Source organism: Salminus brasiliensis, chromosome 8, assembly GCF_030463535.1.
Source record: "Salminus brasiliensis chromosome 8, fSalBra1.hap2, whole genome shotgun sequence".
Taxonomy (NCBI): Eukaryota; Metazoa; Chordata; class Actinopteri; order Characiformes; family Bryconidae; genus Salminus; species Salminus brasiliensis.
The window spans coordinates 35,905,418-35,919,777 of NC_132885.1; the positions used below are offsets into that span (position 1 = coordinate 35,905,418).

General features: G+C 40.8%; 1 protein-coding gene across 2 annotated transcripts in view; it reads right to left on the bottom strand.

Moving 5' to 3' along the window:
- Window positions 1-14,360, bottom strand: part of tmeff2a (transmembrane protein with EGF-like and two follistatin-like domains 2a) — a 132,511-nt gene that overhangs the window by 51,414 nt on the left and 66,737 nt on the right. For both annotated transcript variants that reach the window (XM_072686497.1, XM_072686496.1), the window contains exon 4: window positions 11,754-11,780. In XM_072686497.1, the coding sequence (XP_072542598.1) occupies window positions 11,754-11,780 (27 nt within the window). The remainder of the gene's footprint in view (window positions 1-11,753; window positions 11,781-14,360) is intronic.

Consider the following 14,360-nt stretch of genomic DNA (forward strand, 5'->3'; position numbering starts at 1 on the left):
CCTGTAGTAAAATTGCATTACCCAACCTCCCCCCCATGTAATCCCCTCTGAATAGGGCTAGAGTCAAACTGTGCCCTAAAACACATCGCCAAGTCTGTACAACCTTAATTAAGACCTGGTGTTGCTTTGAAATGCTCAGTCACGGTGTACAGAGTGGTTCACTGCTTGCGATGGTGTGTTCCCACTGATCCCAACTGAATCCTTATAGAAGAGATATCAGATGCACTGTTTACTCATAGGTGGAGTGTCTGAGACTAGTTGTTAACAGTTTGAGCATTTCTTGATAAGTTTTAGGGGAGTGTGAAAATAAAGCGTGACCGCCTTCAGAAACTGAAAACGCTGCAAATCGGTATATGATTGTGGTGATCGCGCAGTCCATTTCAATCGAGCGGCACAAACCTGCACAAGTCAGCAAACAGGCGTAGGCATAAGTGCCTAAGGCAGTCCCAAGCAACTGACCGGCTTGGAAGTCACAAGTCCAATCACTCCCCCTCCTCCTGTGCGGGCCTACTGCTCCCAAACTCAGCATGTCACCAGCTCCAGTAGCGCAGTCTATTCGACCGCAAAGGAAGCGGCCTGCAAAAGAAGCCGGCATACTTTTTTGCTTCAGAAAGTCGAAGGCAGGCAGTCGACCGCGGTCTGGCGGAGCTCCTCTTTGCTCCTGTGCACGCTCTCTTCCAGCTAACAAACAAACCGGCAACCTCGGCGGAGTTTGCAGACGCATCCCAGGATAAATGAGCCTTTCAGGATCGAAAGCTCTGTAGATAAACAAACAAGCTCCTCAGATGTTTACATTTCAAAACACTGCGCTCCATCTCCAGGGACGCCAGCCTGAGCTAGGTTACAGTAATTTGGAGGCTGGAGGCTGGAGTATGCTGGGTATGCCGATACAGAGATTTTTATAGATGTGGTTTGATGCTTCACTAAATCGTCACACATGTGTGAGCCTAGACCCTCACACACACACACACACACACACACACACACACACACACACACACACAAACACACACAAACAATACTGGGGTTCTGTTTTAGTTTATTTCTGAAAGTAAGGCCGGAGGTAGACTGCCAATAGCTTTCTCATAAATCTCATGCTGTCTACTCCAGAAATGACTCTTAAACCAACAGTCTGGTGAAAAGTCTAATAGACACTACTTTTCCCTCAAACCACACACAGTCAACCAGCTGAGACATGTTTGGTGCCAAAAGTTTGCTTCTTTACTTCTGTGTGCAGGTTAATGTCAAATCAGCATCATGCAAATTACTGTTGTACTTCATAGGATAGCATACTGTTATCTGCGTACCGTGGGGTCCAAAAGACTGCCAGTAATGGCGGTTCCGGAGCCTAACCAAAATCACTGTGTGCAAGCCAGAAATAATCCCCTGGACAAGGCACCAGTACCACACACTCAGTCCCTTATACATTCACGCTTAGGGAACAATTTAGAATAGCTAATTCTCTGTGGACCAGAGCAGAAAGAAACCAGAGCGAGCATTGAGCCCATAAACCCAGTCCCCTGGAGCTATGTACCACACACACTACATGCTGCACTACATGTGTGCCAATTTTTGCATTCATTCCTACTAATTTACTACAATGTGTTTCAGTACACATGAGATGATAAACAAATCATGTGAAATCTTGAGTGTTTTTTTAGTATTAGTGTTAGGCACCTTTTTGCTTTAACTCCTTAAACCCTGTATGTGGGCCTACACTACAATTCTTCACCCTTATAACTGTGTTACCCTCAATTATGAGTATCATAGGGCCTAAAATAGAACTTTGTGGGACTCCATATATTAACATATACTCTCCAGGTCAGCTGATGTATCCTTCCCGGTCCTTTATTACCCTCTGTGCACTTACAATGTGGCAAAAAGGAAAAATCAGCACCACAAAAATGGTGTAAACTGAAGCCTTTATTTTAAATAGTTTATTTAAAAATAGAGTTCATTTAAAATAGTTTTCCTAATTCTAATTTTCTAATTGTAATTCATTTCCATAAAGAAATACCACGCTCCCTGATTAGATTGTTCCGTCTGGTAAAACTAATCTGACTAAAATGCAGCATTTTAAAGCATCAACAATAACAATAACATGTTAAATGTTATACAATGCATTATTATTGAACATTGGCAGGTGTCTATCGAAGACTATTGCTACCTCTCTTATCTGACTGTCACTTTTTCCAACCTCTACTTGTTTGTCTGCCCTTTCTCTCGCTTTCACTTTCCTCCCTCCCTCACGACCTTGAGGCCAATTCGCCTCATTCAGCCTCGATGATGAAAAAAGGCACCCGACTCTCCACTCCGGTAATCTAGGCATAATCCTGCCATTACTGCAGATGGCTCATGGTTATGTGTCTAGCGCAGTTCAAGAGAGGCCCATGCTCATCCCTCTCCTCCCTTCCCCACCCACCTGCCCAAGTCATTATTTTATATTTCCCAAAATATACTCTGACAGAAATCCTCTTTTGCCCCAAGGGTGACCCCCCATTAATATGGCACATAAGACAGAAGGCTCATGCAAGCCCACAGCTCCCTCTTCTCTCCCTTTCCCCGTTGTTTCATTCCGTTCGGATCTCTTTGAGTTTGACAGAGATTTACATTTCATCAACGCCGGCCCTGAATTCATTAAAAAGTCCGGGGGCATTTAATGAAGCTGGGAAAAGAAACAATTGGGTTCAGGTGCTTGGTTCCCTGAATTGCAGTTAAAGTCATACCTAAGGTGGCTCGTCTGTGATACCTAAGAAAAAGGAAATATGAAGTAATTTTCGTTTATTCAGAGCGATGTATTGTATGCCAAGCAAAGTCAGAAATCCCTTTGTCTTAGTTCATTTCTATGAGGTGCTAATGAATTAAACATGCATGGATCGACCAAGTGTTTATGTGAAGGTGCCCTTTCCAATGAGCACAGGCTGGATAGAATTAAATAAGACGTTTTTGTATGTCTAGATTGTATAATTCCTTGGCCTCTGGGTTAACAGTAATGATAATTTGCATTCGGAGTGCCGGACAAATACATTTATAAATGCTTTCTACCTTTTATTTTCCATTACTGACAGATTTGCTATTAGATGTGTACATGATGAGTATGATTACTACAAATACAAAACTTTAAATACAAAAAAGGTTTTCACCCTGGCCCAGTGCAGCTCAGGAACCTCCAGGGCATGAGAGTCTGAGACAGAACATGTCGCACCTTGCATATTGTTGTGTTGAAAGTCTGACCTCACACCTCTGATCGTTCGTGAGATTAGATTACTTGCTCTCCAACCCCTCCTAACCTTGTTACCATGGTGATAGCACAGCGACGGAGGGAAGAGTTGAGCCCCCGGAGAGGCCGCAGAGGCTGTCTGTTGTCGCCACGGGAAGGTGAGGTCATTAATTTTCCCCAGTAACAGCAGTGTCGGAGTGGTTTCCGTAAAAGGTCCGAGGCCAGGCGCAACGGCCAGTTTGATGAGAAAGTCCAAGTGCGGTCAAGTGCAGCTGACCGGCCCAAAACAAATAAATGGTCAACCTGATGGCCTCCTATAGCTTGTTGTAAACTGTTGTAAACATATTCTTGCAGTTTAGCACCCCCCCACCGACATCCACTTACAATGTTACAGTTGTCTCATGTGTCATGAGTTAATTTTTACATTCGAAAAATTAGTTCTCTGTTTCTGATGCAGATTTAGAGACATTTGTAGAGCTATACTGTTTGTAATTACTACCTGTCCTGTATTTTTTGAACTTTTTCTTTGGATCTTTCACAAAACCGACTGATCTCAGCAAGCTTTCAAGAAAAGAAAATCATCTCTAGGCCACTTTCATGCATGCACAATTTCCTCATTGCCAATTCCCACCCTTTAGCTAGCACCCCCCTCATCACACAATGCAACTGCAACATCATCAAAGAACTGAACACGCTTGGAGGAGAACACTCACTGCCAGTTTAGTTATGTCAGCTAACAAATGCCAGGACTTGCTATCGCTATTGATGGCCAAAAAGGGGGTAAAGAAAGGTAGGAAGGTGCCACCCACAGAAAGCGAGGCCAATTACATCTCTGTGGACTCCTGCATTCACTTTAACACAGAAATTTCTCAGTAATTAAAGAAAAAGTTGGCTGTCAATTGGAGCCTGTGGTGAAATCATGGCATAGTCGACCCACCACCACTATACTTGACTTTTTTTCATTTATTTTTGGAAAAGATTTATACAGATTTACATATATAGAATTTATTTATATATACATATTTATATATATAATGTGTATATATATATATATATATATATATATATATATATATATATATATACATATATATATATATATATACATATATATATATATATATATATATATATATATAGTTGATGTAGGTATGTTTAAACAGTGTTTATGTAAACACAAACTACATCAATCTCTATAATAAAAAAAAATGAAAATAACATTTACCATGTTCACCATGATGGGCATAGCTAACAAACTGTTAAACTCATGGACTGGGTGTAGGTTTGCATTAATCTTAGGCTGAAGGTTAGGCTTAGGTTTAGAGTTGAGATTAGGTTTAGAGTGTTAGATTTAAGTTTAACAGTGATGTTGAAGGAAACATCTGTACTGGTAAATAAATAAGCAAATTCCTTTATTTAAAGACGAAAAAAAATCAAATGAAAGCTTTTTACAAGTATGCCTTTCTGTGGTGGGCTCCTTTGCTCCATATCGATTACAGAGAATCTAATAACATTAAATACATAATTGGTCCTCGATATGGATCCCTGGCCATACAGTAAAACGAATTCCTCGATGCAGTAATTAGGATTAATGAAGTGCCTGCAAATCTATAGCAGGCCGTTGCTGAGGGCTGCTAAGGTAGCACGATTAATCACTGCAATTAGGCTGCATCACTGTTTACAGTAATGCAACAAATAATACTTGAGCATCGATTATTTATCAGACATGCGTGTGGAGGTGAATAGCTGAGAAAGAAGGGAAAAGAAGAAGAGCGTGAAAAAAGGCGGAAATCCAAACGGCTGCTTTCTAAACAGAGATAACGAGGTTGTTGTCTTGAGGTTCGTCAGGTACACATATTTGAAGCTCCTTACTGTAATTAAAACCCACCAAACAGAGTTTTAATGAGAGAGAAGTACGGAGAGAGAGAGAAAGAGAGGGTGCACTCAGTGTAATGAAGCAGCTCGTTATGGTTTGTACGCTTTGGTGCTCTCGTTCGCTCACACCAAGGCCGGTTCTTGGTCAAGGATATCCAAGGCGTCCACAAAGCGATGGACCACAGTTAAAAGGTCTATGGATTAAGGTCTAAAATATACATTGTAGTTTGATTACTGATTACGTTTCAAGGCTCACCTGGCTTGCCATTAGTCACAGCAATAAATCGCTTGCTTGGACATCATGCATTAACATTAATAAAGGCTTATTTTGACAAGGACCTGTTATCATGAAGGCAGCTTCTGCCATATAGGATGTCTTCTCACCTCAGTAAGTGCTATGACAACTCACCTTGTTGAAATAAGCCCATATAAATGCTTAAATTGGTTTATGCCAGTTGTCAAGAAAGGCTTATGTAGGTGTTGTGTGCACTTGCTGCATGCTGCCCTACAGTAAAGTGTTACCTAGGTTTATTTATGTGCTTTCTTAGACTGCATTACATAATCTTATCTACACCACATGGCCAAATGTTTGTGGACTTCACTGACACAACGTTTCCTCTGCAATTAAGCATCAACACATCAGCTATGTCAGCATTAGTCAAGTCAGGTACTGATTTTAGCTGATCAGAAAATGCCATTTCAACTCCAGACTTCAGCTCCAACACTCCAGAGGACGCAGCCCACAGCCTAATGTCAGGTGGCTTAATACCCCTCCACCTGATGCTTGGCATTGTGCATGGTGACCTTGGGCTTATGTGAGGCTACTTCAGAGCATCCTATTCCACTAGCAGTGCTTTTCAATGGAGATAATGCAAGATCCATGAGAAATTGGATGCCTTTGTCTTGACCTTGTCTTGACCCTCTGGAGTCTACGAGCACTCCGCCATGTCAAATTTGATGTTTCACAATGTTTGTATTCACATATTTGTGATAATACAGCGCAGAAATAGGGTTAAAAAAATTCCTGAATCTGTAGGGCCTGCCCTTACGACTGCATCTCATTGCCAGATCATATATGACTCACCCTCACAGTTACAAGGCTATGAAGACAAGACATATTTGACAAGAGATATTTGTCTCTGTCTTTCTCTGTGTATAACTGCTGGATTTGTGTGTCCGTCATCTACATCTGCAATTCATCTAAATTTGTGTGTCCATTTATGTTTTGTGTGAAACTCGTGTTATGCCTCTAACCGTTTATATATCATTTCAAGCACCAAAACAATTCGCCCACATGAGTAAAGGTATGTTTTCGCAAGAAATATGAAGAATTTCTAAAATCGACCTTCAATTTTTCAGGTTTAGGGTCGAAGCATCTCTTCACACAGTTCTCTAGGTCACATGGACCATTATAGAGAGAGCTGAGATTGTTCTAGGCATTTTGTTTTAAAACATGTGGGTCTTTAAGATATGCAAAAATCAAGAATCCTGAAGCTATTTTCACTAATTTGAAGGTGGTCCTGGAAATGTTAGGCTTCAAAATAGTTGCTTTTATGCTTTTTGCTATATGAGGTATGTTTACCCATTCTATAGATAACAGTATACTCAAAAAAGGGCTCTGTATAGAACTCTGACCTGAACAGTATTATGAAGAAACATTTTTTAAAAGATTGGAAAAGGTTTGTGGTGAGAGACACAGAACAGTACAGCAGACATTTAAGTGTTTATGGAACTTGGATCATATATCTTGTATGTGTGCCAACATCAGAACGCTGAGCTTTCTGTGTTGTTTTTACTGGTCAGGCTTGTCAAATGGCGAACTGTTAACCAGCCCTGGTGTGAAGGCTGCATAAAACTAAAGTGCAAACTAAACTGCAAACCATCTAAAGGTTTGAACTTTATACTCACTGTAGCCCCTAGCTATTTGAAAGCAAAAGAGAATCTTCCATCTTCAACTTAAAGAATATGTGAATTCTGACCTTATCATGACCTTCTCAATGTGTCAGAAGATAAACTGCTCTCCAAGAACTTCCAATAAATTCTTTAAACTGTTTTTTTTGGGTGCCTAGGAAGCTCAGCTCAGAAAGATGGTCATAGATTTACACAAGCCAGGAGTGTCTGTTAAAGCTATTTCTAAACAACTGCAGATTCCAAGATCATCCAAGTTCAAACAACCGTGCATAAGACCCAAACTGTTCCCCTTAACTGAAAGGAAACTGATTTGAATGGTCAGAAACAATCCAAGAAGAACCAAGGCAGAGGCCTGCCATGAACTGCTGAAACACCAGTGTTACTGTCCTCAGTCAATTTTTTTTTACATCACCATGGACTGAAGCTGCCGCCCAAGAATGAGATAAAGATCCTGCTTTAAAATCAACACCTTCCAGCTTGACTAAACGTGGCAGCTGACCACATGGGCAAAGAAAAAGCCTTCTGGAGAAAGTTTTATGGTCAGTGGATAAGATTTAGCTGTTTAGCTACAGTAACAGTGAGACATTTAACCCCAAGATCACTGTACCAACTGTTAAGCATGGTGGTGGGAGCAACGGCTGTTTTGGTTTCTGTTTTAATCTTATTCTGATTATGAAACGCTCAATTACCAAATCACTCTTATGTAGCTATCAGCTTTTAAATTTGGTCATGTCATGCATTTGCTAACATACAGTGAAGAAAATAAAGATTATTATCTTATTGTAAAAAACATTGCTGCGAATATTAAAGAGAAATAAAACTCCTCTGTTTTTGGTCAAAATTTAAAACCAAGGATGTGCAAACTAGCAGCAATGAAATATAACAAAATTAGTTGAATTAGAATGTTTCAGATCAGCAAATAAGAAAAAAAGTTAATGAAATGTGAGGCAGTAGTTTTAGCTTTTACTCTAAAAGTATTTTGTGTCACTGCTTTGTTTGTATTAGTGACTTTTATTTTGACAGTATTTGGCTGGAGCCACAATACCAACGACCTTCCACTGCTGGTAACCATCAAAGCTGGTTGTTTTTCTTTTGTTCTTGAAGGGCGGGGCTTTATCCGTAACCTGCAAGTTGATTGGCCCTTTTTGTTGACAGGTGGGACTTTATCTGTAAACAGGCACCATATTAAGCGTTATGAGTACTCCCAGTCATTTTTCAACCAGTGACCGGTCTCCTCATTTATAATGTCTCTGGGTTGACATACTTGAAGAGTTCTCCTTTTTATACTCAGCTCATGTCCATATGAGACCCCACACCTCACACTAATAGAACTGTGCTCTCCACTCACACACTTGAGTAATATCGCTGCAGATGTGTGGCTGTGTTGCTAATTTTATCCACACGCTCCGTTCACGTGAAAGACAGCTGCTCAGTCTGTTTGTTTTCACTGCAGCTCTGATACATTTCCACACATTTAGTCGACTAAGTCGAGGAGACGTTGAACCCTTACTGAATTCAAAAAAGTCTGTGATAGGCTACTCATGTTTTGTTATTGTTTCGTTAAGTTCACTTTATTTTTCTGCCTTTTTTAAACTGTCCTGCCAAAATAATCAGCATATTACAAGATTATTAGCATAACTGGTAGTGACAGTCCAAGTGTGAGTGTGTGAGCGTGTGTATGAGTGCACAATGCCCTCCGGTTCCCCTGGTGTGCTCTCCCATAAGAGCTCTAAAGGCCTTTGTGGCTGTAAAGCGTCCCTTATGATTTATCTCCCACCATTAAAATACATTTGATTTTTATCACACCACAATGCTTCTGCGCTTTACCTACCTCTCTCTCCTCTCTCTCACCCGCTCTCGTCCATTTCTCACTATCGTCACCTCCCTCCCTCTCTTTCTTATCGCTTCATATCTCTACCCACTCTCCCTCCCTCCTCCACAGCAAATATCTACCCCGCCTTATCTATCGCTGTCCCTTCCAGCTGATTCTACCCTCTTGTCTCTCCTTTGTTCTCTCTCTCTTTCTGTCTCGCTCCTCTCTCATTCTATCCTGTTCTTTCTCTCATTAACTCTCTCTGGTTATCTCTAGCTCATCTCTATCTTCTGTACTGTTCTTGTTCTTTGTCTCGTCTCTCTTGCTTGCAGTCTTTCTTTATCGCTTCTATTTACTCTCTCTCTCTTTCCTCTTTACTGCTCTCTCATTCTTTCTCTCACTCTCAACATGGTTTTATTAACGCTCACCTCCTTCAGTCTTATCACTTCTCCTGTCCATTTGTCTGTTTTTTTTTTCCTCTCCTTAGCTTCATCACCCTCCCTTCATCCGCCGGCTCTGTCTTGTCCTCCGGCAAGAAGACAACGCCAATTTTTCAACTGAAAGCCGGCCTTATCATCCATCGGCTGATGCATTCACTAAGCGCTACAGCAGTACATTACATCTGCATCATATCTGGGCCAACACTGGATTTAATGAGGATTGTATCTAATGTTGCATCTAAGAATCTTTGTCTATAATAAAAACCTATATTATGCATGAAGGACTACCTTATAATTCTTCAGCATGACCATCAGCTAGATGGTTGAAATGTGGACACAACTGAGTGTTCCATCAGGATATTTGACCCCAAACACACACAAAGGTTGTATGAATAAAACAAGTAGGCCTTCTGTAAGTCACTGTAGGCCATCTCTGAGTCACTGTAGGCCTTTTGTGAGTTGCTAAAGGCCATATCCGAGTTACTGTAGGGCTTCTGTACATCACTCTAGGCCTTCTATGAGTCACTCTAGGACATCTGTGAGTCACTCAAGGACATCTGTGAGTCACTGTAGGGCTTGTGGAAGTCACTACAGGCCTTCTGTGAGTCACTGTAGGCCATCTCCGAGTCACTGTAGGCCTTCTGTGAGTCACTTTAGGTCATCTCTGAGTCACTGCAGGCCTTTTGTGAGTCACTCTAGACCTTTTGTGAGTCACTCTAGGCCTTGTGTGAGTCACTCTAGGCCTTCTGTGAGTCACTGTAGGCCTTTTGTGAGTCACTGTAGGCCACCTCTGATTCACTGTAGGCCTTTTTGAATCACTGCAGGCCTTCTGGGAGTCACTGTAGGCTTTCTAGGAGGCATTTTGTGAGTTGCTAAAAGCCTTATTCGAGTCAGCATAGGGCTTCTGTACATAACTCTAGGCCTTCTGTGAGTCACTCTAGGACTTTTGTGAGTTACTCTAGGCCTTCTGTGAGTTACTACAGGTCTACAAGTTTTATAGAATGCCTTTTAAAAGCTTAAAACGTCCATGTTTAGGTCTAGGCCATGTTTGCTATCTAGAGTGAACAAAACATAAACATTTACATTTACTTGTCACGTTAGCAGCAGAAATTTGCATTAATGTGAAAATAATAGTTTGCCACTGACTGTATCCTGTGTTCAAAAATTATTGTTATAGTGTCTAGACTTACTCTAGACTCATTCATTTGAGCAATGCTGACGCTTACACAAGATCACTTGTTTGTTTGTTTACTGTCTTCCTCATCTAAAACAGCCTCCATCTTTTTCTTATATCAAAGAGCTTTGCAATCTTAAGAATAAGGCAGGAGACAAGACCCTTGCTCATGATGGATAACAACAGAAACGGAGAATGAAAGCGAGTGGAATATTATTTATGGAAAAAAAGGATGTTAATATTGCCTTGCTGCTGAAGATTCCTGGTGGACTTAGAGAGAGAGACAGGCAGAGAGAGAGAGAGAGAGACACACATCTTAGATGAGCCTCATATCCATGTGGAGCGATGCAGGATATACTGTCATTCACTCGTCACACGCAATATGTGTGCCTGTGTCTGTGTGTGTGTGATAATCCCTTTCTCTCAACAATGGATGAGCATGAGAGTAATTGAATTTCATTTTGCGGGGGGAGGGTTTCCACATGAGGAGAGATGACTGGGGACGGACTGTGATTATGGGTGAGCGTGTATGAGAAAGAAAGTTAAAAAGAGGCTTGAAGAGTTTGTGCGCGTGTGTGTGTGCGTAAGCCGGTATTTAATGAACAATATACAGTGACATGTAAAAGTCAGGGCACCCCTGGCTGAAAGTTCTGTTACTGTAATAGTTAAGTGAGCAGAAGATTAACTTATCTCAGAAAGTTTTTAACTTACAGGATAAATGTTAGCTAGCATGGTTGTTTCATGCCTAAATAAGCAATTACATGTGAGACTTATAATTTCTGATGGCGTTTCTAATAACATATGTGATTTGCTACATTTTGGTGAAACAAAGTAAAACAGTGAGTTACTCTCAACTACATTCCTGCTTACAGTTGACTGGGGCAGCTCTAGCGGGGCAGAGATTTGAAGAACCGGCCCACACTAAAGGGTTCTGCGGGGCAACCTATTCTTATGCCAGTGTTTGTCTATGGACACCTCGACTTGGCTGTACACTCGAATGTATCGACCTGTGAACACAGGCTACAATAGGTGAATCCACAATTTAGAGGGGCTGTCCACATACATTTGGCTGTGTAGTACAACTTGTTTGTGTGTATGTGTGTGTAAGTGATTGAGCGGTAGAGAACAAGGAAGAAAGAGAGCCTGTGTGATAGCATATACTTAATGAACAATAGATTCAGAAGACTATGCACGTGTCTATTAGGTGCAGGAAATTAAGGACAAAAAGTCCCCATGTGTGCGAGTGTGTGTGTGTGAAAGCATACATTTAGTGGACAATAGATATGTGGTATGCGTGTGTGCACATCTCATCACCCTTACCTTCATCCCCAGATCCTGAGCCAGGCTCTGCAAGACAAAAGCATAAATGTCAATAGCAGTGCTAGAGGGTTTCTTTAAAATGTATAGGGGTACAGCTTACTGATTACCTGTTACCAAAGGACTCACATACTAAAGTAACGGAACCTTATTACTTTTAATTACTTCTTGATTACTTGTCTTTTTATATAATTAAATCAAATAATAAAATAAATGTGCTAAAAGGAGCTATTCAGGATTGTCAACAAGACAACCTTTACTTAACACAGCAAACAGGAGGTCTTGTATGTGGCCAAACCCATAAGAAGCGAGACCAGGTCAACACAGAGACCTTCACCAGACAAGTTTTTTTCATCAACATTTGTGTCAGTAGCTCAGAAGCAGTCAGACAGCACAGGGCTGTCTGATACTCAACGAGCTAATTAAGCAAAAGGCTAGCTTAGCGAGTGGGCAACAGGTCCAAAACCACAAGAAAAAAATTAAATTCAGCTTTCTGATCATTCTGTGAGTCACTCTAGGCCTTCTGTGAGTCACTACAGGCCTTCTCTGAGTCACTGTAGGTCGTACTAGAGTAGCTCTAGGCCTTGTGTGAGTTACTCTAGGCCTTCTGTGATTTACTCTAGTCTTTGTGTGAGTTACTCTAGGCCTTCTGTGATTTACTCTAGTCTTTGTGTGAGTTACTCTAGGCCTTCTGTGATTTACTCTAGGCCTTGTGTGAGTCACTCTAGGCCTTGTGTGAGTCCTCTAGGCCTTCTGTGATTTACTCTAGGCCTTGTGTGAGTCACTCTAGGCCTTGTGTGAGTCCTCTAGGCCTTCTGTGATTTACTCTAGGCCTTGTGTGAGTTACTCTAGGCCTTCTGTGATTTACTCTAGGCCTTGTGTGAGTCACTCTAGGCCTTGTGTGAGTCACAATAGGCCTTCTGTGAGTTATTCTAGGCCTTGTGTGAGTCACTCTAGGCCTTCAGTGAGTCACTTCAGGCCTTGTGTGAGTTACTCTAGGCCTTGTGTGAGTCACTTTAGGCCTTCTGTGAGTCACTCTAGGCCTTGTGTGAGTCACAATAGGCCTTCTGTATGTCGCTCGTTCATTAGTCACCAGTTGCTCGAATAATTATTGTCTAAACGTTTATATGTTGGCTTCCTGGCAGTCAGACTTGAATTTGTTCTGTGGTGACCAGACTGTTTTGCTGCTAACTAAGCTAATGCTAACCAGCTTCTCTCTCCTGATTCAGAGCTGTAATGTGTCATTTGTAATTGTCAGATTGACGGTTTAACATTTAATGATTGATTGATTGATTGATTTAAAAGTACACAGTGTTAACTTTGTCATTTCCTCTGTTAACCATGGTACTATTTTCAGACGGTATGACTGTACTGATACCGCACAACTCTAAAGGCTACAAGCTTTTCTTTCCAAATTAAACATTATTATTAGCTAAACTAAATAATTATTACTTATAAATAAAAACCTAAGTCATCAATTATTAGTTAATTATTATAAATACTGTAATTACTGATTTGTTATAAATCTCTTTTGGAAAACCCGAAAGCCTGAGTGCTAAAGCCGCAGTATCAGTGCAGTTGTTCCACATGGCCAGCCGTTCCCTTCAGCAGAATAATCTCTGAATAACAGCAGGAGACTGAGGAGAATGAATGACAGGATATAGGCGAGTCACACTTTCACTGGAATATCACACGCACACACACACACACACCATATTTTGATAGATAATTCTCAGGATTCGCTCTGAAAACTGCTCTTGTACTATAATAGAAACTTTGTATCATGGTAAGTGTGTTTATTGGATTATTGAGTTGTGTGTGTGTGTGTATAGGTCACTGAATTTATTCCTTTATTTATTATTTGAATCTCATTCTTGGTGGCTGCAATAGAGCCATATTTAAGCATACACACAACTCACAGTGAGAGCTAGCCATGGTTAAACATAGCCTTTGCACAGAGGGGTTAAAACAACAGGAGAATTCCAATTGTCCTCCCTGTCCTGTAAATTCAAATAGATTCACTGTTGGAGAGATCATATCCACAGATTAATCAGAAGCATACTACTGATATCTTATCTCGTAAATATGAAATGTTATTGTGTTTGTATTAGCTGTTGTGGTCCTGAATGAAATGCTGACTCATACTGCTTATTATCAATAATATCTAATATTTTATAATATAATATATAATTATTTTATTGTTACTGACCCTCCACTGCAATGCTGGAAAACTTTACCACAAGAAGGTGCTACTAGCATTCAGTGCATAGCATCGGAAGGGTAGAAACCGGTGGAGTTTCTACATACCACGGACGCGTAGACTGGACTGGTGTTTTCAGAAAGAACATTCTTGGCAGGTTAGCTTGCAAGAACGAACTTGCAAGAACACAGGGACAGAGGACACCTATTGAGATGTGAGCTGTGTACTTGCTGTTGCGCAACACAATGAACCCAACTGACAATTCAATGAGTCCAGTTAGCCATGATTATCCAAAGCTTAGCTAAGGCAACCACAGGAGAGTATACAAGCCTCATTGTTGTTGTTTGTACTACTTATTTCTAGCCTTGTTTTGTTAAAAAAGCAGAATCACCTACTGAGCAGCATTGTTT